General features: G+C 40.9%; 1 protein-coding gene across 2 annotated transcripts; it reads right to left on the reverse strand.

Annotated features, from left to right (window-relative positions):
• Positions 1–216: 216 nt before the first annotated feature.
• Positions 217–17,554, reverse strand: Oprk1 (opioid receptor kappa 1). 2 transcript variants are annotated; one of them, XM_052175412.1, is made up of 3 exons: positions 17,298–17,554; positions 7,636–7,988; positions 217–749 (listed from the first exon to the last, which is right to left on the reverse strand). In XM_052175412.1, the coding sequence occupies exons 1-3, from the start codon at positions 17,552–17,554 to the stop codon at positions 217–219; spliced, it is 1,143 nt and encodes a 380-aa protein (XP_052031372.1). The 2 variants fall into 2 exon arrangements, with proteins under 2 accessions (XP_052031372.1, XP_052031373.1); XM_052175413.1 differs by having other exon boundaries at positions 17,313–17,332.
• Between the last annotated feature and the right edge of the window lie 8,554 nt (positions 17,555–26,108).

The following is a 26,108-nucleotide window of genomic DNA, read 5'->3' on the forward strand; positions in this document are numbered from 1 at the left end:
TTGCCAGGACCTGCTGTACTCTGCTCTTCAGACTTGCTGCCCCTACTCAGCTAGATCACTAATGTGTCCTCAACCTTAAGATTTCAGAGTATGACATGTCTAAGTTATTGAATACTTTGTCTTTCCACTTCAGACTGCAGTGGTAATCTGGGTTAAACCAAGATCATTGAACTCTTCTCTACCTAGAGAACAATAGGAAGACATCTCCACGACTAGTCATACTGGCTTATTCATCCCTCCCACATCCCTCATGGAAGCTGGATCCTGAACTGTATTTCTAACTCTGTTGGTGCTTTGGCGTTCCATTCGCATCTTAATAGGGAAGCAGAAGTCCCTAAAACACCGCTTGAAGTTTTCATCAAGAAAGGCATAGAGAACAGGATTCAAGCTGCTGTTGGTATAACCCAAGGCAATGCAGAAGTAATAGCTGGAGAGGGCAGCTGTGCTGTGGGAGGTGCTGCCTAGAGCCTCCACCAGGATAAAGATGTGGATGGGAGTCCAACAGATGATGAAGACTGCGACCACTACCAGCACCAACTTGGTTATCCGGCGGAGATTTCGGTCCTTTTCTCGGGAGCCAGAGAGGAGCCGGACACTCTTCAGGCGCAGAATCATCAGGGTGTAGCAGACGATGATGATGAGAACTGGGATCACAAAGGCAAAGACAAAGACACAGATCTTCATGAAGAGGTCCCACCAGGAATATTCATCATCGGGAAACTGCAAGGAGCATTCAATGATGTCCCCATCTGCCAGAGGTGACCAAAGTCAAAAAAAATGACAAGAGAATCTTGTTATTGTCAGTACTGTGCCTGCAGAGTTTTACATTAACCAATATCTTTGTTTTCAGAGATCCAGATATAGCGAGATAGTACTGGAAGCAGAAGAGCAAATCAGAAATTGATGGTCCACTATATTGAGCATTGAATAAAATATGTATCTACAGAGCTGCATGTTGTCAAACACAGAGGGTTGCATAGAATAAACAAGTAAAGCTAACTAGCCATATGATTCATCCAGCTTCAAGGGTTGGCTTGCTATTTGTGGTTTTCAGAGGAGCTAAATTGTTTACTTACAGTGTGGCACTTCTTTGTATTTTTGTGTATTAACAATGTTCCCACACCCACAGCTCTGACAAGAGTTTAAAAAACATCAACATCTATTTCTAATAAATGACTAAACATTTTGAATCTCTCTACTGAATTTAACAAATACCAACTTGCCTTACAAATGTCAACTGTTTATGGGGGTCCATAAAGATTGATAACAAAATATGTCTAAATATGACTCAGGTGCTGTGATTTAATAGTATCACTCAGCTTGCTTGATTAACAGCATCATTGAAATGTGAACAAAAAATTTAAAGGTAAATGAAGAAAAACCAAGAGAAATCAATAAGCATCTACTTCAATCTTTGTTTTACTGTTTATATGAAAAGATTTAAAGTATTCTTTAAAAATCATCACCATTGTCATAGAAAACAAAATATTAATCAACCTCTGTGGGTGATCATGAAACTGAAGAGAGAGGGGGGGAAAGGCTCTCTTTCTTTAACTGTTGTTGGCTACATATGTATTATGCTTTTAAATATATAAATATAACCTGCTCAGTCTGTAGAACGTTACTTGTCTGTATATTCTCAGGGATGATTATTTGGAATTATATAACTGAGGACTATTCACCAGAGAAGGCTTTTCCTCCCATTCTTGGCATTGCTGAGCTGACTATAGCTCTTCATCTAGAGTTATCTACTATAGTACTGGTGGTAGGCAGATTATGAATTACTAAAATAATGCAGAAACATAATACTCAATATAAAATATATCCATAAAGTAAAACCATACTGCTATATACAAGAGTCCTCAGCATTGTGTGGGCATCAGTAGACATTGGAAAACTTATCAAGAAGCCACAACCTCTGAAGCTCATGCTGGTGATTAATGGTGTGAGCATGATGTCAAACAATACTAGCTAGCCCTGACCAGGTAGAAAGATGACCTAAAATACCTAGCAATGCAACAGTCTTAACAGGAAGCATGGCAGTACAAAATGAATGCAGTCCACAAAACACATCTTTCACAATATAACCAAAAATCCTTCCCCGCAAAAAAGTAAAAGGAAAGAACAGGTATCCTATGAGGTCACTTTAATTTTCTCTTTTGCTGCACAAATTAATTCTCGCTGACATTAGTGAATAGTTTCTTCTACTACATCTATGCATCATCTCCAGCAATATCTACCTGAAAAAAAATCTCTCTTCATTTCTTCCTTCAAAAGCCTAACTGAAACCCATTCTTCTAGGGTATAACTAGCTGGTAAGTGTTAGCAGTAATATAGTGGTTAAGCTTACAAGTAGAACATGAAATATAAAACTAGGTCTTTCTTTGCCCTGGAAAGTCATCTATTACCTTTTCTTACTCAGCACCTTCTCCTTCTAGTGCATGAGGAACATTGCTCCTGAATGGGACTTGTGATGCACAGACACCTGACCTTCTGAAGAGTTTATTGCAATTTCTTTCCCCCTGATCTAGGCATCAAAGAATATGCTTCTGTCTGGTTAATCATCTTGTAACTGCTTGTTTAATAAAGTTGAAAAGTGGCTTAGTACGTCACCTGCTGCAGCTATGCTAGGAACTCATAACAAAGTTCAGAGGAAAATAAGCCATAGAGAATACAGCCCTAAGAATAGCTCCTAACATAAGCTATCAACTTTAGGTGACAGTTTGTTAATTCAGGCTGGACTGTGACAAATATGCCTCTCTAATGGGCCATATTTGTTGATAATGGGGACTATGGATGTGTGGTAGTAAGAGACAAATCAGAACTCTACTTTTCATTTCAATTTTGTTGTGACCCTAAAACCTCTCTATAAGAATCCACCTAGATTTGGACCAATTAGATTTAACTGATATATATAGAACATTCTATCCTAAAACAAAAGAATATACCTTTTTTTCAGCACCTCATGGTACCTTCTCCAAAATCGACCATATAATTGGTCACAAGACAGACCTCAACAAATATAAGAAGATCGAACTAATCCCATGCCTCCTATCTGATCACTATGGAGTAAAAGTGGTCTTCAATAGCAACAGAAACAATAGAAAACCCACATACACGTGGAAATTGAACAATACTCTACTCAATGATACCTTGGTCAAGGAAGAAATAAAGAAAGAAATTAAAGACTTTTTAGAACACAATGAAAATGAAAACACAACATACCCAAATCTATGGGACACAATGAAAGCAGTGCTAAGAGGAAAACTCATAGCCCTGAGTGCCTCCAAAAAGAAAATGGAGAGAGCATACATTACCAACTTAATGACACACCTGAAAGCCCTAGAACAAAAAGAAGCTATTTCACCCAGGAGGAGTATAAGGCAGGAAATCATCAAACTCAGGGCCGAAATCAATCAAGTAGAAACAAAGAGAACCATACAAAAAATCAACAAAACCAGGAGCTGGTTCTTTGAGAAAATCAACAAGATAGATAAACCCTTAGCCAGACTGACCAAAGGGCACAGAGAAAGTATCCAAATTAACAAACTTAGAAATGAAAAGGGAGACATAACAACGGAAACTGAGGAAATCCAAAAAATCATCAGATCCTACAACAAGAGCCTGTACTCAACACAACTGGAGAATCTGGAGGAAATGGACAATTTCCTTGACAGATACCAAATACCAAAATTAAATCAGGACCAACTAGACCATCTGAACAGTCCCATAAGCCTAAAGAAATAGAAGGAGTCATAGAAAGTCTTCCAACCAAAAAAAGCACAGGACCAGATGGTTTCAGTGCAGAATTCTATCAGACCTTCAAAGAAGAGTTAACACCAATACTCTTCAAACTATTCCACAAAATAGAAACAGAAGGAACACTACCCAATTCCTTCTACGAAGCCACAATTACGCTGATACCAAAGCCACACAAAGATCCAACAAAGAAAGAGAACTTCAGACCAATTTCCCTTATGAACATCGATGCAAAAATACTCAATAAAATTCTTGCCAACCGAATCCAAGAACACATCAAAACGATCATCCACCATGATCAAGTAGGCTTTATCCCGGGAATGCAGGGTTGGTTCAATATACGGAAATCCATCAATACAATCCACTACATAAACAAACTCAAAGAACAAAACCACATGGTCATTTCATTGGATGCTGAAAAAGCATTTGACAAAATTCAGCATCCTTTCATGCTTAAAGTCTTGGAGAGAACAGGAATTCAAGGCCCATACCTAAACATAGTAAAAGCAATATACAGCAAACCGGTAGCCAGCATCAAACTAAATGGAGAGAAACTTGAAGCAATCCCACTGAAATCAGGGACCAGACAAGGCTGCCCCCTTTCTCCTTATCTTTTCAATATTGTACTTGAGGTACTAGCTCGGGCAATTCGACAACATAAGGAGGTCAAAGGGATACAAATTGGAAAGGAAGAAGTCAAACTATCATTATTTGCAGACGACATGATAGTCTACCTAAGTGACCCAAAAAACTCCACTAGAGAGCTCCTACAGCTGATAAACAACTTCAGCAAAGTGGCAGGTTATAAAATCAACTCAAGCAAATCAGTGGCCTTCCTATACTCAAAGGATAAGCAGGCTGAGAAAGAAATTAGGGAAATGACCCCCTTCACAATAGCCACAAACAGTATAAAGTATCTTGGGGTGACTCTTACCAAACATGTGAAAGATCTGTATGACAAGAACTTCAAGACTCTGAAGAAGGAAATGGAAGAAGACCTCAAAAAATGGGAAAACCTCCCATGCTCATGGATCGGTAGAATCAATATAGTTAAAATGGCCATTTTGCCTAAAGCACTATACAGATTCAATGCAATACCCATCAAAATCCCAACTCAATTCTTCACAGAGTTAGAAAGAGCAATTATCAAATTCATCTGGAACAACAAAAAACCCAGGATAGCTAAAACTATTCTCAGCAACAAAAGAAAATCTGGGGGAATCAGTATCCCTGACCTCAAGCAATACTACAGAGCAATAGTGTTAAAAACTGCATGGTATTGGTACAGTGACAGGCAGGAGGATCAATGGAACAGGATTGAAGATCCAGAAATGAACCCACACACCTATGGCCACTTGATCCTCGACAAAGAGGCTGAAAACATCCAATGGAAAAAAGATAGCCTTTTCAACAAATGGTGCTGGTTCAACTGGAGGTCAGCATGCAGAAGAATGTGAATTGATCCATCCTTGTCTCCTTGTACTAAGCTCAAATCCAAATGGATCAAGGACCTCCACATAAAGCCAGACACTCTGAAGCTAATAGAAAAGAAACTGGGGAAGACCCTTGAGGACATCGGTACAGGGAGAAAGTTTCTGAACAGAACACCAATAGCGTATGCTCTAAGAGCAAGAATTGACAAATGGGACCTCATAAGGTTACAGAGTTTCTGTAAGGCAAAGGACACCATCAAGAGGACAGATCGGCAACCAACACATTGGGAAAAGATCTTCACCAATCCTACATCAGATAGAGGGCTAATATCCAATATATATAAAGAACTCAAGAAGTTAGACTCCAGAAAACCGAACAACCCTATTAAAAAATGGGGTACAGTGTTAAACAAAGAATTCTCACCTGAAGAACTTCGGATGGCAGAGAAGCATCTTAAAAAATGCTCAACTTCATTAGTCATTAGGGAAATGCAAATCAAAACAACCCTAAGATTTCATCTTACACCAGTCAGAATGGCTAAGATTAAAAATTCAGGAGACAGCAGGTGTTGGAGAAGGTGTGGAGAAAGAGGAACATTCCTCCACTGCTGGTGGGGTTGCAAATTGGTACAACCACTCTGGAAAGCAGTCTGGCGGTTCCTCCGAAAACTGGGCACCTCACTTCCAGAAGATCCTGCTATACCACTCCTGGGCATATACCCAGAGGATTCCCCACCATGTAATAAGGATACATGCTCTACTATGTTCATAGCAGCCCTATTTATAATTGCCAGATGCTGGAAAGAACCCAGGTATCCCTCAACAGAAGAGTGGATGCAAAAAATGTGGTATATCTACACAATGGATTACTATTCAGCCATTAGAAACAATGAATTCATGAAATTCTTAGGCAAATGGATGGAGCTAGAGAACATCATACTAAGTGAGGTAACCCAGACTCAAAAGGTGAATCATGGTATGCACTCACTAATAAGTGGTTATTAACCTAGAAAACTGGAATACCCAAAACATAATCCACACATCAAATGAGATACAAGAAGAAAGCAGGAGTGGTCCCTGGTTCTGGAAAGACTCAGTGAAACAGTATTTGACAAAACCAGAACGGGGAACTGGGAAGGGGTGGGAGGGAGGACAGAGGAAGAGAAGGGGGCTTACGGGACTTTCGGGGAGTGGGGGGGGGCTAGAAAAGGGGAAATCATTTGAAATGTAAATAAATTATATCGAATAAAAAAAAACTGGAAAAAAAAAAGAATCCACCTAGAATTGAACAAACTTAACCTATATATCATGTAAAATAAGTGATGATTTTACTATCTGCCCTTTTACTATATCCAGAAAAAAATTCAATTATCTGTACACACATGTACTTACAAAGCTCTCTTATAAAAGGATACATCTGGACCATCTGTAAGAGCATTAGATAGCATTTATATTCTTCAAAATCCACTCATTTGCTTCCCTCTAGGGAATCTCTATTAAGATCAAAGATATTTTACATAGTTTCAGTCATTGCTGAAAAAGTGAAAGTCTTGAGACAGCTGTTCTCACCTTGGTTGCGGGTCAGACTAACCTAGATAACATCATAGCTCAATTAAACCGAACTCTCAAGGATATGACACAGAAAACAGTATAGGCTAAAGTAGCCAGGCAATTTCATCCCTTATCCTAATGTGATATAAACACAGGGAAAGTGCAGTTACCCTGTTTTCATAAGGTAAAAGCTATAACCACCTAAGAACCTGATCATGAGCTTACCTAAACCAACAATGAAAAGATATGTGAGGAATAACCTTAAAGCAAAAAGGAGAAAAGAGCCCACATGTGTCTCTAATAATTTAGAGAGGAAAAGAAGGTAAGCCATAGCTAGGTTGTAGTTTCAAAATCTTATTCACTTTGCTTCCTTTCTGCACCTTCTCTGATCCTCCCAGAGTCTGTTTCTCACAGGCATAAGAATAAAGAGTATGATGTGATCCAGTAACAGTTAAAGGCTTTATGCACACACACATCTTATGACCCGTGAAAATACTGTCAAGATGATTGACGCTTGCTTGCTAGTTAGTTTGCTACATCATTAGATAAGATAAATGTCGAGGTTACTAGTTTCCAAAGTGAGTTTGTATGATGGTAACCCAACCTTCCTATACCAAAAGCTTCTGTGAAAATATGGGAAGAAGAGAAATTAAAAGGAAGCCAGGGTATACAGCCTTTTCTTCCTGGCACTGTCCTCACCCTACTCCATGTTTAGAGGTGGAAGAAATGCACAATTGTTTCATTTCTAATCTTTCATGGATTTAGGAATTATATTTTTACTGCTCTGTTTGCTTGTTTCCTCATAGATGTATGCTCTACTCATTTCTAAGGTAAAAGTTCACCTCATAAAGAATTCTACTTTTATAAATGCTATGAAAAAAGTATCTCTTACCCTCCCTGACTTTGGTGCCTCCAAGGACTATCGCTGATATGCCAACAGACGATGCCAGCAGCCAGATGCAGATGTTGATGATCTTTGCTTTCAAAGGTGTTCGGAAGTCCAAAGCTTTCACAGGGTGGCACACAGCAATGTAGCGGTCCACACTCATCATGGTCAAGGTGAATATGCTGGTAAACATGTTGTAGTAGTCGATGGAAATGACGATCTTGCACAGAACATCGCCAAAAGGCCAAGAATTCATCAGGTAGACGGCGCTCTGGAAGGGCATGGTGGTCGTGACCAAAGCGTCTGCCAAAGCCAGGTTGAATATGTAGATGTTGGTGGCAGTTTTCATCTTTGTGTATCTAAAAGATAAGGAGCAGTAATGTTTCCTTCCATCTCTGCAACTTAAACCCGGAGGGCGAGTGAGAGTGGCAGCCTCCTAATAATCAATTTTGCTTTGCATGTACTTATTTCTTATGCATTCATTGTGTGTGCAGATTGAAAAAGGACTTCCTAGATGCCAGGGTATTGAGAAAGATAAGTAAAGTCCCCACACTTCATTAAGGTTCTATCTTAGTACTTTGATCAAATAAGTTAAATAAAACTGAGAAGGAAGACAATAGAAGATCAATAACTAGAAGGATATAAAAGAAGGAATAATAAAATAAAAGAAGGAAGATCAATAACTAGATGAATATGCAAACAGGACTGTGGAGTCCTTCATGTCAGAAGTGATTCATTTTAATCCTCCCCAGGAGTCTTGACTTAAATATTTTTGAAGCATTTTTCTTTTGTTTGTATAAAACATAGTTATTTTAAGAAATCAATCACTGCAATTATCTAACCTTTGAAAGTACAACATGGTGTTCAATTTTAAAATAGATTTTTCTGCAGTGGCCAAAACACAATTAGACCCAATGATGTCTTCATGTCAATACACTACTAACTTGTCACTATAGTACAATATATAAATAAAACAGAACAAGAAGAGTTATATTTGATACAACAATACCACAGTACATAAAATTTGTACTGTTTTTCTCTATTCAACATCTGGAAAACTTTTTTATAGTGTCTTACTTTTCAGACAAGCTGACAGTAAAGTTCAATATGGGTCAGTAAGATTGTCTGGAAACTGAAATCATTCTCTACACTGCAACAGGAAGTTTAGAGTGACAACATTTTCATCCAAATCTGAATCAACAGAATTCTTCTTTGAAGGAAATGTTTTCTCCCAAACCCACTGACCAGTAAATACCCATACTGTCTTACCTCTCAAAAACCATGAAGAAAAAACTGTGTGTTAATTCCTTTCTTTATATCTCGGAATTATAAACCTTATCACAATGAATTCATTCCTGTCCCACAGGACATATACATTTTTCTCTTTAAAAAGTTAGCTGTCAGTGACATACGAGAGATGAAATGGTACTGTCTAATATGAAATCACAGTCCTGAGTCTAAACTTCCTGAATCAGTTCCTGATGCTTAAGGATAATAAGGTGGGAGCTTAGAGGAGAGGCCTGTTTAGGCTCTGGCTTGACACATCTGCCAGGCAGGGATGCCTTCCACCCTCAGCACCCACGGGCTTTGCTCTCCCCACCTGCCCTTCTCATCCTGTGAGAAATGAGATATGTTACTGACTAGGTAGGAGGGCGCTGCAAGGATTAGCACTAAAGCCAGCATGTTCTGATTTGCACCTTTATGATCCATTTCTGAATGATTTATTCTGGTGAGTGGGGAAACACATTCTGCCCTTGGACAATATTAAACAAATATTGTTAAGTGGCCTATATGTGTTAGAAAGTGATTAAGATTCTATAACCGAAGACTCATAATATCTTTCTAAACACACAGATAACTAAGCAAGCACAATCATGTAATATTTCTAATGAAAAAATATAGGTTGATATATATATATATATATATGTGTGTGTGTGTGTGTGTGTGTGTGTGTGTGTGTGTGTGTGTGTACTGTCTATTTTAAAATACAACTTCATGTTCAAAAGTTCAGGTTATAGATATACTTTTCACTGCTTCAATGTCTTCTAACAGAATCTCTCATAGATTTCAGCAAGTGATAGCTTTGGCATCTACTCTTGTGTTTTAAGTCTCTAAGGTTCCTGGGTCTTCATGACCTTATATAGGCATTCTTTGCTTTATAAACTTAGATACCTGGGTTCTAGTCTTTCATTTTTTTTCCCATCCATCAAACAGATAAACTTCATTAGGGTATAACAGTCAGTTTTACTTCATGATAACAACTTGAGCAACTCAACTTCTATGTATAAAGAATTCTTTCTTTTCCCTTTCTTGGAGGTTCTAGACCAGGCCTTGCTGGCTCTGTTGCTTCAGACCTGTGGGCAAAGCAGCATCCCAAGACAGGAGAACATGGCAGAACAAAGCCATTCATTTTGCCACCCATAATGAAGAATAAAAAGAGGGGCATGACGTTCCAGGACTACATTTAAGGCCACACCTAAAATTGCACAAAGAGTTCCAACTAATTTGCATCTATTAAAGGTCTGAGGCCACATATCCAACACATAGGCCTTTAAGCAATCCTCAAGAAACAGGGAATAGCAAAGTCTTATTACCACAAGCCTCAGTTTCTTGTGTACAAATTGAAACACGTGTTTATTGCATAGCATCCCAAAGATAACTTAGGAATATGGGGTTAAATGTTTTTTTTTCCCAGACTCCCAATGATCATGTCTAATTTAATTCATGTTCTCCAACTCTTTCTCTCCTTCATATGTGGGGAGAATTTAACAGTTAGCTCAGAAAGCAAGGTGGAATATAGCTTCCAGATAACATTCATGGCTATTTTTATCCAATTTAGCTTGAAAATAAAAAGGACAGTAAAATAAAACTTGAGCCCTGGCATAGACAAACATAAGTTCATATTATACAAAAACTTCATAAAATGAGATTTAGATCTACAGTTATCATAAAATGTTGGGAGATACCTGGCTTTTAGCTTTTCAAAAATACGTATAACCAATAGGTGAACAGGACTACATAAGATATGAATGTATAAAGAATCCAAATCTTGTTATCAGATCTCCAAATAAAAGAATTGAGCTCTGACAGTAATCACAATGACAAATCCCTTCAAGAAGCATCCTGTCCATTATGTAGATGTTACCTCACTTAGGTCTCCCAATAACTCCACTTGGCAGATCTTATTTCTTTTCTATAAATGAGGCAGCTAAACATCGTGGAGTTCTCTTAAAAAATCTTAAAGAGATATGATTACAAAAGACAGTTCAGAAATTGCAGTGCAGGAGATAGATGGCAAGCTATGTATTTCTACATTTGTCATTTCAGGTTCTTACAACTTTCAAAATCTAGTATTTTGACTTCAGTTACTTGAGTCTCACACATGAGCATCAAGTTGTTCTTGAGATTTATGTCTATTCACTCCTCTGAGACTTATGTCTGTTCACTCCTCTGAGACTAATGTCTGTTCACTCCTCTGGCTGAGGAAGTTTGGCTAGAGGAAAGCCCATGATCCATGCAGGCAGAGATAGACCTAGCTTTGAGGAACAGGGGTTTCCATCCTATAGACAGGTGTGTAGAAACATGCCACAATGAGAGAAGAACTCACAATCAAACAGAAGGAGAGAACAAACCAGAAGTTCAAGAGACATTGTCACCAGTCTACCAGGAAGAACACTGTATGAAAGCCCATCAACACTTAAGTGGAAACTCCTCTGCTAGAGATTCTATCAGAACCCTCAGAAGTTACTTCTAGGTAACTAGAACAAACTGTTAACCAGTCTTTTCGTTCACTGTATGTCCACTGAGAAAGCAACTAAACTTTTTTTTTTTTACCACTTTATAATGCTTTACAAAACTTTGCATTTCAAGTAAAATGGCACCATCTAGATGAAAAGTTTGGCTTGTGTGTAAAAGCTGAAGGCGGGCTGGCTGCAAATGGATGCTCTTTTGACATACTCATCTCAGGAGCATATGGCAACAGTGAGTGAAGCAATAACTAATCTCCACAGAGGTACAAACCTGACTCATGGTACTATATATTAGACAGGAGGGGAAAGACAGACCAGGAAGAAGAGTCAGTTACAGAGTTGAGAATGTAAGCCACAATCGATATTACTTCAGAAAGCTAGAAATGTTCCCTATGGACTCCTTAACCCCAGCCCATTTTGGAGACCACCTCTGCAAGTGAGTGGAATCGATTGGAACTTGTGTGACATGAAGAGATCAGAGTTGTGTTGTTAGATATCAAGAACAAATTTCATGGGGCAGAGTTTCTGTGACAATTTGGCACTCACAGTGCTAGAAATGTGAGGTGCAGTGCCAGAAGGGAGAATCCTGGCTTTGTTGCCTGGCTGGATCCTGGGACTTTTGATCATTTCTCTGTACTGTACAGACAACACAGAGATGGAAGAGACAATACTTGTATTGTTGGCATCTTTGCTAAGCAGGGATATCACCGTTTGTTCTTGTTATTTTAATGTCAGTGATGTTTCTTTAATCAGTACTTCATTCAGTTTTCATGACAATAAATCTAACGACCTGGAACCTTGACACTATACACTTTGAGATGTGTTGATATCTGTTATCTTCCACTTGGTTAGCCTTTACCTGAAGTTTTGCTTCATGTTGAGCTCCAAGGCTATTTTCTCTTACCACTTATGCTTGTTTCCTCTCTCTTTAGCCCTTCATTTTCCACATGCTTACCATGAGTTTTCAAAAGCCCACCCCTAAATCTGAAACACACTAAAATCTGATGACTGAAAACTGAGTCTAAATTATATTGTAAACTTAGGGAACACAGAGATGAAAAGAAGCTCAGAACCAGAGAAATCTGCACAGATGACACAAAAGAGAAAAAAAGCTCATGGGAGCTTGAGCCTGCCAGATGACAGGGATACGGAGATAGCTTTGATATCCAGTATCCCTTGCAGGAGGCAGTGCAGAGATGGACTTTTTTGGGTTTGATAAGAGGCTGGATGGTTTTGTACCAGAGAAGACCTAGGACCCAACAAGAACAAAGCTATTATAAGCATTTACTGACGGCTTACAAAGCAACAGATACTGCTTTGGGAGCTTCATATGACCTAACAAAGCAGTGATGATGATTAGATCTTCCTCTCTCTCTCCTCTCTCTCCTCTCCCTCCCTCCCTCCCTCTCTCCCTCTCTCTCTCTCTCTCTCTCTCTGTCTCTCTCTCTGTCTCTCTTCTCTCCTCTCTCTCCTCTCCCTCCCTCCCTCCCCCCCCCCTCTCTCTTTCTCTCTCTCTCTCTCTCTCTCTCTCTCTCTCTCTCTCTCTCTCTCTCTCTCACACACACACACACACACACACACACACACACACACACACAGAAATTCACAGGCAGAGACCTGGCCTATAAGTGCTCAGGTGATGCTGGTCTTCACTGTCTCCATCAAGAGGCATCTGCTACTCTTCTTGTTAGGGTAATAACCTCCCAGAGCCCTGCTCTAACAAATTACAGTACAATCCTGTAAGGAATTACTACTTCTAATTTTCCTGAAAATGAAAATATTATAAAATAATCTTAGAAATAGCCTCTGCATTTCTTGAGGGATCTTGGAATCAGCGCTGTCTCTTTCCAGAGATACTCAATGAGCCGGGTATTCCATCAGAAAAATAGTGAGACTCTCTGATTCCTGCCATGGTTTGCAAATAAAAAATTGGAAAGCATTCTGACCAGGGTGGCCAAGTGTACATTATGAGTGTAGAAACCACTTAACACCAGGAAAGATGGCATAAACACAGTACTGCTATAAAGCACTGGGTTGCTGGCCCTGCAGAGCTGAAGCACTGCCACATATTTATTGCATTTGAGGTTTTCCATAGGTCCTAGAGTTGTCCCTTGGTATCTACAGAGGATGCCTCTTCAGATATCCTAATCCATGGATGCTTGCTTGGCCCTTTATATGAGTTGATATAGCACTCACACACAGCCTGTACATCTCCCGTGTACTTCCAGTTTGTCATACCCAGTGTGATGCAAATGCAATGTAAATAGTGCTTAGACTCATTGTTTAGGAATATTTGGGGGATGTTGGTGCTGTATAGATGATGACTGTGGGTAGGAACACTGTAGTGTGGATCTGAAAGCTACTGAGGGCAGATCTTAGCTGTGCTCTCCACATAACTGGCACTCATAGTGAATTGTGGTAATGGATTAAGTGTGTGTTCATTTGATTAAGTTAAACATGTCACAATGTACACATGTATTTAACAGTGCTAGTTTTCTGTCATAGCAATAAAATGGCAAAGGTAGTCTACTTGTAATAAGGAAAAGTTCGCCTTGGTCCCAGTTTAGGAGTTTCAGTTCATTATTGGCCCATTTGTTGGGAGTATACTGTGATGACCCAATATACATGGTAGAGAAGGTCTGTTTACCTCAGGCCGCAATCAGCAAGGGAGAGAGGGAGAGGGGGAGGGAGAGGGAGAGGGAAAGGATGCTCATAGCTGTATACCCCGCAATATCTCCTTCAAGGGCATGCACCCACTAGCCTCACTGCCTTGCATCAAACCATACCTTTCAAACATTTCACCACGTCAGAAGGTGACAAAGTCTTCAACACATGTGATTTCAGGAGACATTTCATAATGACTCATAGCACAAGTGACCTACACACACCTTCAGTATAAGTTATTTTCATTTGTCAATTAGGCTTCAGTGGGACCTGAGAGGGTGGACCAACTCCAGTGGTAACTGTGGACTGCGGGTGACAGTCCTGAGTCAGCCCAGGTTTGACAGTCTTCTGGCTGGGGCAGGAGACTTATGGAGGAATAATCTATGTAAAGGATAGGGATGTGGAGGGTTTATGCCTTTTGTTTGTTTTTTCTGTGGACTCAAATATTATTTTAGAAAATTCTCTTTTAAAGATATTAAATAAAAAATAAAATGATCAGGAATGATTTCTCTAATATGACTTTCCAGTTGAATGATTTGAAAATGTAATGAGTTTGTTTCATTAAATTCTCCAGATATCTTCAGTTCATATAAATGAAATTAATTTGCTAAACATCCTTCTGGATTGCTTGATATTGAAATCATGGTTGCTTACTAAAAGGCAGTAGTTTCTTCATTTCTGAAAAGCACAAAGGAAGTGTGCTCCTTGCTTCTGAGGTGTCTTTCACATTCTGCAGGGTTCTGCACCACCTGATTCCCATTGGAGTCAGGATGTTTCCAGTCCTCTGGAGCATGCAGAGAGCCAGCACCATAAGAGAACGGAACAAGAACACAAGCTCTGCCCTTCAGTTGCCACACAGGTAGCCAAGCTCAGCAACAACCCAAGACAAACATTAGCCCTGGGCAGTCTATCCTTGCAGGATTGTGGCCAAGGAAGATGGGGAATGTTCTAGAAAATACTTCACTGGAGTAATTAATACCTTAGAACATGTCATCCCTTCCTCTTAATATTGCCACGTGACAATAAGCCCTAAGAACAAATTCCAATGCATTCAGTAGGTTATCACCATCTGGGTACCAAAAGGCATGATTATAATGAAAACTATTACTCTGACTTCGTATAGAAATCTGAAGACTAGACATATACAAAGACTTAAATCTTTCATGTAGATTCTGACTCAGTTGCCCAGTCTGGATAGTGAGTGTTTATCAAGCTAACAAACAGTAACCCACATGTGGTTTGCAGCATTACTCCCATTCCTAAATTCCATTCTCCAGTGAGATGTGGTAGCACAGGTCTGTAATCCTACTACTTGGTAGGCTGAAATCAGAGGACTGAGTTTGAGGTCAGCTTGGGGAATTTAGCAAGACTGTCTCAAAAACAATGACTACCATCATCTATTTTTCTAATATAAGTTTTCTTTCTCTAAACCACAGTCTTTAAATAGAAGGTGAGGAACAAGCAACCGTTATCTTCAAAGGTGTTGATATAGTTCTAAGCCTATATTAATTGCCCCACTAATATCCAGTTCATCTTAGAATGACAGCAGTCTTACAGGCACAGCATTTTAGATTTATAGCTGAGCGCAGAGCCTCCAGGGGCAACCCTTGACTGCCTGCATCCAGAAGTCAAGCTGGGTTGAAGGAGGTGCCACCTGCACAGTTCTCAGGAAGATATTACCACTCAGGATACAGCATGATAGCTAATGAAGAGGAATTCTTCCCTCCCAGTAGAAACAAACTCCTGAAACTAGGTCTGAGATAGATGCACGGACAGTGCGTCAAGCCAAGGGAGCATAAAAACGATGGAATAGGCTTTGTCTGTGATCTGTTCAAGTACAAAGAACACATTTTTTGTTTTCCTTTTCTATGATGCCGGAGTCCCATGTGTGCTCAGTAAGTGTTCAAACACTGAGGCATTTCCTCCACCTCTGTGCTTTTAGTTTTTATTTTGACATTTATTTCGCTTTCACTAAGTTGTCCAAACAAGCCTTGTGCTCACATTTCTCCTGCTTCCATCTCCCAACGAACTGAGATCATGAGCCTATTATATGCTGCCATCCAGCTGAGCTGACTGATATCCTATCCACTTCCCTCCTTCCCGCAACCTCTCTATATTCCTATAGAATTTAGTTTATGTCCTGAAATGACTATGCAGACTACACACCTCATTGGGATCATGTACTCCATGGAAAGAAAATAATCTTAGCTAATCCACATAAGCAGCAACCATGAAACTAACTCTCTTTCATGACATTCTCAAACATGTACAATATACCTGGAGAGAGAACAATAGCCTCTTAATTTCTGAGGTTGCTTTGGCTATTCTTGAGTAAAAGGAGATGTTAATATTCATTCCAAGACAGGAGGCAGAAAGGTGAGACCACATTCAAAGCCCAGCATAAAGTTGCCAGAGCCCCAGCCTTCTTTATGCTCTTCGGCAATGATTTGCAGTATATAAAAAGATGCCAATTTGATACCTATGAGACTTTGGAAGACAAGGACATGGCATCTGGTGCAGAGATTATGGGGACTTTGAGGAGGCAATTTAAGATTTGACATGGAAGGAGCAATGTTATTGCAGAATCTCTAATTGGGCTATCACATGCCTTTCTGCTCTTATCCAGCTCTGAGACAGCCACACAGTCTAGCTCGAGTGCTTGCCTAGCATACTCATTGGGCTTAATCCTGGGCACTTCAAAAATCATGCTAGTGGCTATTCACAAACATAGCCTATTGGTTTTCATTTCATAAGCTACAACACCAGTATGACAAGTCACAAAAAAATCTGAACTATCTCCTATGCATTTGGTGGGCCCAGAATTTATTTAAAGAAATATTAGACAGGGCAGTAAAGTGTTTCAATCCAGAGCAGGTAAGCAAGCAAAGGCTTATATAGATATTCTATTTTTTTTAAACTAGGAAATGACTTTGTGATCAGAACCCTGGCATTTTCTTGAGTGTTCTCTTAGCAGAGGTTTGTAGCCTCCCTTTTGACATGGGCAGGTAAGCTCTTAAATCCTAAAGATATCTTGGATTAGCCTTGGCAAAACACTCTCCCAGGAAATTCTTTTAAGATGTCACCTTGGAGAATTTCTCTCAGAAAACCTACACAGAAGAGACCCCTCACTTGGCTGGCTGGCTCACTCCTACACACACACACACACACACACACACACACACACACACACACGCACAAATTGCCTATCCCCAACCCACCACCACCACCACCACCAAGACCTGCCCCTGAACTCACCGGATGATGACAAACATGACCAAGGAATTGCCCACTAAGCCCACCACAAACACCACAGAGTAGACAGCAGTGATGATAACAGGGATGACTGGAGAGATGTGTGCGGGCTCCAGCTGCTGGTCCTCCGAGCCCACACTCCCATTGCTGTCCGATTCTGCCCAGGTGGGGAACCAAGTGCTGCTGTTGGGGAGCAGACAAGCACTGGGAGCGCAGGTAGGGCCTGGCTCTCCGCGGAAGATCTGGATGGGGGACTCCATGGTGAGTGCTGCAGCTGGAAAGAGAAGAGCGCTGGCACTTGCGGGGCTGCAGGAGCAGAAGACAGATTGGACCCAGGGAGACAAACTTTGCCAGTGCAGTCAGGGCTGGAGGTACAAGAGCCAGCAACCCCTGGACTCAGTCTGGCTGCACAACCTTGGGAAGAGGCAGGCAGGACTGTTGTTAAAATCCCCTTCCCACCCCCTACCGCTACCTCCACCGCTGCTATTAAGCTGTGGCTATTTGCACCTTTTTGAAGCCCTGAGGTTGCTTCACCCTCAGGCATTATGCTGTCCACTCCTGTGGCTGCCCCTCCCTGCCTGTCTGTGCGTGCAACCACAAGAAGCACTAGCCACCCCGCTGCACTAAGCACAGCAATTGCCCCACTGTGCCTCGAAAGCCCTAAGCTCACCTCCGGATCACAGATCGGCGACCTCCCTTCCCAAGTCACTGTCAGCTTTCCAGGTCGACACTTTAGCTCCTGGATGGCTGTTCAGCCTTGATGGGTCCACGTCCCTGATATTCAATTTGTGCCTTCCAAGACTGGAAGAAGCTCTGCCCGTTGGGATTCAGCCAAGGCGCGCAGGGGACCGGCAGGCTAAGAGCTGCGGGGCTGGTTGCCCCCGCCCCGCTTCCCATCTCCGCCTACCCCCGCCCATCCCCTCCTCTCCCCGCCCCCTCAGAGCTGACCCGGGCCAGTAGGCTACTCTGTCAAGGCTCACTAACTCCAACTGCCCAAGCTGCTTTCCACTTCTCTAGCTGCAGCCTCCTGGCAGGCGATGATGCTTAGCTGTGGTCCAGTAACAGAAAGAGCGCTTGTGCAGTGACAAGAGTGAATGGGATCATTCAGTGTGTTTGGAATTTCCTATCTTGAGAGTTCGCAGCAGTAGACTCTTTAAGCAAGCAAGAAAGACGTGGTAGTATTGAATTTTATTTATTGAAAGATTCAAATAAAATGGCAAAATAATCTTGTCAGAATCAAACAAGTCATATAGAATTAGTGGTTTAAGATCTATTAATAGAAAGTTTCTGTGCATCTTGCCACACTTTCTGCTCTGACTAGAATGACAGGTTGCAAGAAAACTGTACTTACAGGTACTGATATTATTACCTGCTATTACTGTACGGATTAGGCTCCACTGCTGCGGCAGGAGAGTAACTGTTTATGTTAATATCAGAAATGAAGTTCTTGCCTCTACCAAATGCAAAGAATCCAAGTCTTTGTGAGAAACTCAGTCTCCACTATGTGCAAAACGTTGACAGTCCAAGTGTCCCTGTCAGAATCTGTTGGGTAAAAGGGGCCCTAAGAGAAAAGATGCTCTTGGGGAGCCAGAGCTGGGTCCCTTAGAAATATTCCAAAAGAAAAGTAAGTGCTGTGGAACTGGAGCCACCCGAGGGTGAAACACTGGAATTTTCCCAGGGGTTCCAAGGACTTAGATAAACCAGGTCCCCACTGTTTCTCCACAACGTACATCATGTCCACATGTGGGCATTTTAGTGGCAGACTCAAGTCTATGCATCAGATGATGACAGAAGGGGTCTCCTTGAACTTACATTGCATACTAACCGAAGGAGATTTGGCCATCTGCCTGCACAGGTTACAAATGTACAATTTTCTTTACTCTGCTGCATATAAAGCAAGACGATCACTCTCCTTTGCCAACAGTGTTTACAACTCTAAGCACTGAGGATCATTATGAAGTCTTGTAAACTTTCATTGTGAAGAGTACTGGTCAGTTTTTGTCAATATGACTAAAACCTAGACATATGTTGGAAGAAAGGATCTCAACTCAGAAAGTGCCTCCTTATAAATGGCCTCTAGGGACTCAGAAGGAACAACATAGTATGTATGCATTTATTATTGGATATCGGCCATAAAGGATAATCATGCTACAATCCGCAAATCCAAGGAGGCCTTAAGGAGGGATGCATGGATCTCCCTGGGAAGAGAAAACAAAATAGATTTGCAGGGTGGACTGGGTGAAGGTAGGATGGGAACGAAAGGGATCAGGTGTGGTGGAAGGAGGGGTGAGGGAGAAGAGTCTGGAAAGATGACTGGAACTGGGATGCATTTGGGGGAAATGTGCAAACATAATGCAATGGAAACTCCCTGAAATCTACTAGGGTGACCCTAGTGAGGACTATGAGTAATAGGGAATACAAAGCCGGAACCAGCCATCTTCTGTAACCAGGTAAGACTTCAATGGAGGGACTGATCACCAACGCAGCGAAAAACACACAATTTGTCCTGCATACAAGATGGGCTATGGTGAAGGTCACACAGAAATTGTCTAGCCAACAAATGACTAGTCCGTCTTGAGACCCATGCCACAAGAGGGAGCCCACACCTGACACTGCCTGGAGGGCCAGGAGCCAGAGGCAGGATATCCAGGAACCCAGGATAGAACAAAATATAACTGGAAAAAAATGAATGAAACAATTCCTAATGATAGACAGGAGCCTAACAATCATCATCACAGAGGCTTCAGCTAAATGTTAGGCAGAGCTTGGGGCACCTATTGGAAGGGGAGGAAGGATAGTAGGAGCCAGACGGGTCAAGGACACCGTAAGAACAAGACCCACTGGGTCAACTAACTGGGCTTATAGGGTCTCACAGAGACTGGAGCAATAATCTGGGAGCCTGTATGTGTCTTAGCTAGGACCTCTGTACGTATGTTATGGTTGTGTAGCTTGGTGTTTCTGAAGGACTCCCAACAGTGGGAGCCAGGCTGCCTTTGAGTCTTTTTGTCTGTTTTGGGGGGCACTTTTCTCTGACTGGGCTGCCTCATCCAGCTTTGATATTAAGTTATGTGCCTAGTCTTAGTGCTACTTTCTATGCCATGCTTGGTTGATATCCCTGGAAGGCCTACCGTTTTCTGAAGGGAAAAGGGAAGACTGGAACAGGAGAAGAAAGGTGGCGGGGAGGTCCTGAGAGGAGTAGAGAGAGGAGAAACTGCAGTTGGGATATAATGAATGAGAGAGGGGGGAAATGGCCTGTAGGTAAGTCTGTGGGACATATTATTGATTAATGATTGATCTGGTCTAGTAGACTGGGGGCCATGCCATTTCTGGATAGGAAGTCCTGGGGTATATAGGAAAACAAGCTCAGCAAAACATGAGGAGCAATTCAATAAAGAGTACTCTCTCATGGCCTCTGCTTCAGTTCCTGCCTGGAGTTCCTGTTCTGGCTTCCCTCAGGGGTGGAGTATTACCTGAGAGTTGTAAGCTGACACAAATCCTTTCCTCCTTAGCTGCTTCTGGTCATGATGTTCAGCACAACAGTAGAAACGTGATGAACACAGACAGTGTTCTGCAAGCATTAGCCTCCAATGAAGCACAGTGCTCTAAGGCGCTCGCCCTATCCATCAGGAATAAGGCAGATCCTTTCAGTTCATGTCTTGAGGATCTCTTCCTACCAAAGATGTGACATGTCACCAGCAAAGCAGTTCACTAAAATATGTTTTGCTGGAAATGAAAAATGCAATGAAATATTGAAATTGAGAAGTTAAAAATAGTTTCCCAAAGAAAATATTAGTCAATACAGAATTACCCATCGATCTTATCTAGTATTTACTTATCTACCATTTTGTGCATTAAACTGTCTTTTGCTACACACTTTTGAGGTGTGTATGTATTATCCCGTCTCTTTTTGCTCTTATTTACACATTGCTTATTTTCTGTACTTAAATATAGGTCGTTCACACAGCTGTTAATGCAGAATCAGGGTTCAAATACAATGTAACCTCGGGTTTTGCAATGTGCTTGTTGAAGAGATATATCCATTTGAGAAGACAAATACAGAGCCCTCTTCCCACAACCCAAATTTAGGAGAGAAGCATTTGATGAAGACAGAAAAGAAGAAAAACACATTTTTTTGACAAGATATACATGAAGTTTTAAAGATGAATGTTTCTAAACACTCATGCAATTTGACTAATCAAACTTTTAGAACTGCACACACACACACACACACACACACATTTCCCTCAGAAACTCTGGGAGCAATTGGTTACAGAATCACACAGATAACAAGCTCCATAGATTCCTAAGTTATTCACATAAATGCTGTAGCATTTGCATATAGCAGGTACACCGTGCAGTTTAACTTCATGCCATCAAAAAACTTAAATTCACCAAAATCTTAATACAAGCAAATGCTATATAAATATTTGTATTGTGTTACTTAGGAAATGTTGACAAACTATCTATATGCATTCAGTAGAAAAAATTAATTAAAGAAAGTTTCTTTCAAGCTCTGATTGGTCAGGTCTATGACTGTAAAACTCATCAATGGAGATGACAGAATATAACAAAGGACATCCAGGGATATACTGTAAATATCTCAGGAGGCAAATGTAAAATGTCATACCAAACTCCACCACTAGTAGGAAACCTTTCCAAGTTGAGATAGTCATTGGAATTTAGAAGAAGACTAAAGATAATAAAAATGTTTTATTAAGCTTGAGTTGGTTTTATATCCGGCCACTTTGCTGAAGTTGTTTATCAGCTGTAGGAGTTCTCCAGTGGAGTTTTTTGGGTCACTTAAGTATACTATCATATCATCTTCAAATAGTGATAACTTGACTTCCTCCTTTCCTATTTTTATCCCTTTGACCTCCTTTTGTTGCCTAATTGCTCTGGCTAGGATTTCAAATACTGTATTGAACTTGTAGGAAGAGAGTGAACAGCCTTGTTTAGTCCCTGATTTCGGTGGGATTGCTTTAAGTTTCTCTCTATTTAGTTTGATGTTGGTTACTGGTTTGCTGTATATTGCTTTTACTATGTTTAGATATGGGCCTTGAATTCCCGATCTTTCCAAGACTTTTAGCATGAAAGGATGCTGATTTTTTCAAATGCTTTTTCAGCATATAATGAAATGACCATGTGTTTTTTTCTTTGAGTTTGTTTATGTAGTGGATTACATTGACGGATTTCTGTATATTGAACCATCCCTGCATCCCTGGGATGAAGCCTACTTGGTCATGGTGAATGATCATTTTGATGTGTTCTTGGATTCAGTTGGCAAGAATTTTATTGAATATTTTTGCATCGACATTAATAAGGGAAATTGGTCTGAAAGAAAGTTCTCTTTCTTTGTTGGATCTTTGTGTGGTTTCGGTATGTGAATTCAAATTAGAGAATTCACTGACATGCCTTAGGTGTCTCCCACTGCCAGGAGACCTGCTGGCTCTCAATGCGCTTCAGTTTGGTTGTTTCTGTGTATTCGAGCTCTCTGGAGCATGGGATTTTTATCATAACATTAGGTAAACCATAAAAAAAGCAAACAACCAATTTATTGCGCACTACTACACATGGTTATAAAGCACATATGATTCAACTCCTAAGACTGAAGCTGCAAAGATAGTTCAGCAGTGAAGAGTACTGGCTGCTCTGCGAAAGGACTTGTTCTCAGCATCACATGGTGCCTCACAGCCATGTGGATCTCTATCAATGGGATGCTCTGTGGACACCAGGCTCACGCTTGGTTCACAGACATCCATGCAGGCAAAACACCCGTACCCATAAAGTATTAAAATAATAAACAAATAATTCCCTAATAATTTGCTTCTACTTGTTACTGTACTTATTGCAAATGTCATGGAGAACTACAATGAAAGCCCTTTTACAAAGAAAAATGTTAAGCTCTATGTAGCACTTTAGGTGATGGGCAGTTTGTCACTCCTGCCAGAAAGACCAGAGAAGTACTAGCCAGCTGTGCATAATTTGATTTCTTCTCTCAGGACACATAAACCTGCTATGGGTGCAGAGCTGAAGGATCATTGTTAAGCCCCAGCTGCATCTACCACAGCTCACTACACCACACCAGGGTGCAAGCAGGGCCAGCTTGCCTCATTTAGCACCTGCTGCTGAGTGTCCCCAAGTGGCAGAAGAAAGGGCAGGCCCTGAGAATGGGATAGGAAGCTAGACAAAAGCAACCTCTTTAAACTGCAAAGTACATTCAGGAATGAGAGACCAAATCTAAATTATAAAGCTTAGGAATAATTAAAGCAGTTATGCCAACTTCAATAGAGGTGAAAGAAAGAATAAAATAGGGTAACTGACAGTCAAAGCAGCCTTTGTCTAAAATTGATAAAATGCTTCTTGTTTGGTGATACCTTGCTTACATCTTTCAGTAAAGTATCATCATTAACGTTCAAATCCCTTGTCTTAGTAATGACAGCATCATCTGAGATGCTACTCTACCATGGCTCATGTATGTGGAAGAAAGGGGAGACCAAATGCCAAGCAATCATAGGCAGTAAGAGAATTAAGGGACATCCTTCTGGAAGATGGCAGCACACTGATGTTCTTACTTGATGGTGAAAGGGGAAATAGGCCATAATAGGAAGGGAACAGTATATGTGAACTCCTGGTGGGCAGAAGAAGGACATGGTTTTGGTTTTGTGGCCAATCTATCTGAGCATAATGGTAAAAAAAAAAAAAAAAAAAAAAAAGAAGACCTATGGAAATTTTGTAGATCTATGCTGGCCAAGTTTTTGATCTTTAATCTAAGAAGCACAAAGAAAAGCTGAAGATGTTCAGACAAGAAAGCGAATGGTTCAACTTGGATCATTTATTCTCTCTCTCTCTCTCTCTCTCTGTGTGTGTGTGTGTGTGTTTGTGAATAGGTGTCTGCTGGTGCATGTAGAGGCCATGTGGGGATATCAAATGTCTTCCTTAATCAATTTCCACCCCTAATAAAACTGGATCTCACTGATTCTGACAGCTCTTGGGAAAATCTCCCAAGGATTCTCCTCTGTCTACTTCCCTATCACTGGAACTTCAGAAACACACTACTTTTGGAACCTGCTTTTTATGTGGGGTCTCGAGATCTGAACTCAGGTTCTCATACTTGCTCAACACTTCACCAATAGACCCATCTTCCCTAGCCCCAGGTATGGGTTTTGAAACCCTGCTTTCTTCACTTTGGAGGAGGTGAGAGAGACGTCCTATGCTGAACCTGCCTGTTCATCTCTGTCATACATAAAGCATACAGAAGGGGATTAAAGAACTCTCCCATCCTCTTAGACTTAAATGTAAAACCTTTTTGCATTAAGTCTCTTCAGTGAATCAAATCTTTTCATATAAAACTCAGAGCCAGTCACATACCAGACAGTAGTGTTGGGGGTGAGAGAAACTCTTGTAACATAAGGCCAGAATGATATAGCATTCATGTCTTGGTTAGGTTTTGTTAATTTCATATAAGCTAGAGTTATTTGGAAAGAGGAACCTTAATTGAAAAAATTCCTTCATTAGATTGCCTGTAGGCACATCTGTAGGACTTTTTTTTTTTTTTTTGGCTGATGATTGATGTAGGAGGACCCAGTTTACTATGGGTGCCACAGCACTGGGCAAGTGATCTTGAGTGGTATAAAAAAGCAGATTAAATAAGTCACAGGGAGCAAGCCAGTAAGTACCAATCCTCCATGACCTCTGCTTCTATTCCTGTCTCTAGGTTTCCTTGGTCTCCTAGTTTGCCTAGGTAATAGACTGTTATTTGGCATGTCAAATAAATCCTTTCCTCTTCATTTTACTTTCTGTCATTGTCTTTATCACATCAACAAAAAGCAAACTAGAACAGTACGCATGAGCAGGACTGGCTAAGAATTGGCAGGATTTTCCATGATATGTTCAGTATGTAGGAAAGGGAGGGATTGCAATGTGAGATAGAATTTACCAAGAGGAGAGGTCCGGTGGCACATGGCAAAGGTCTGAGAGCCTGAAGGTTTGCTGAATTTCCTGACTCACAAGTGCTTTATGCTGCCAGTGTGGGGGGAGCACAGCAGCACCAGGACAGCACAGAACAGAAGAGAGCAGGCTGCCTGCGGGAGAAATAGATGCTGGTGTACTGCTTGGGCAGAGGAAGATGGCAAATCTCGACTAATGGTCTACAAGAGGGATGACTTTCTATTAAAGCAATGCAATTGCTAAGAAGATGAGGAGGAGATGGTAATTTTGAGAACCATTTAGGGAATTAAATTGGCAGGAGCTGTAGTTTGCATGGCTTTGGAAGTTAGGAAGGATGAAGAGCCTAGAATTACTTTAGGATGGTGCTTGGGTAACCAGAAAGAAAATTCGGGGAAATAACAGAGCTTTGGTTAGAACATACTGACTGAGCTCTGGACAGCTGTGATTGAGGCATCGGTGAAGTATTCTGTTGTATATGGGATGGGTGTGAGGGAGGATGAGTGTAGTCAACACGGAGAATGTTTGAATCCATGTCTGTGAGAAAGAGCATCTAAGGCAGGAACGGCCTGAAAAGGAACTGATAAGATAACTCTGAAGATGCTGCACTGAGTGATATAGCAGAGAAGACTGAGAAGGAATGGCAAGTGAATGGAGAAGAGAGAAACCCAGAAAAGAGAGACTTCAAGAAAGATAAACTAGTCAACAGGAGAGAAAAGGTAAATAACATTTGACAAGAAGGCAGTCAGTAGGTGCCCGGAATTATCTACAATTTGTATTAGGTGTTGAATCTGACCGTTGCGGCAGAAATGAACGGCTAATAAAGCATAATGAAATTTTGAATGTGGCTTTTAAGTTGAAGGAGCCCTC

Source organism: Apodemus sylvaticus, chromosome 3 (genome assembly GCF_947179515.1).
Source record: "Apodemus sylvaticus chromosome 3, mApoSyl1.1, whole genome shotgun sequence".
NCBI classification, from domain to species: domain Eukaryota; kingdom Metazoa; phylum Chordata; class Mammalia; order Rodentia; family Muridae; genus Apodemus; species Apodemus sylvaticus.

Bases quoted from the DNA above. Each gene is read 5' to 3' on its own strand.
- Oprk1 (XM_052175412.1), bottom strand. From the start codon at position 17,554: ATGGAGTCCCCCATCCAGATCTTCCGCGGAGAGCCAGGCCCTACCTGC. The intron at 7,989-17,297 runs GTGAGTTCAGGG...CTTATCTTTTAG, and splicing joins GTCATGTTTGTCATCATCCG to ATACACAAAGATGAAAACTG. The intron at 750-7,635 runs GTAAGAGATACT...CACCTCTGGCAG, and splicing joins AGGCACCAAAGTCAGGGAGG to ATGGGGACATCATTGAATGC.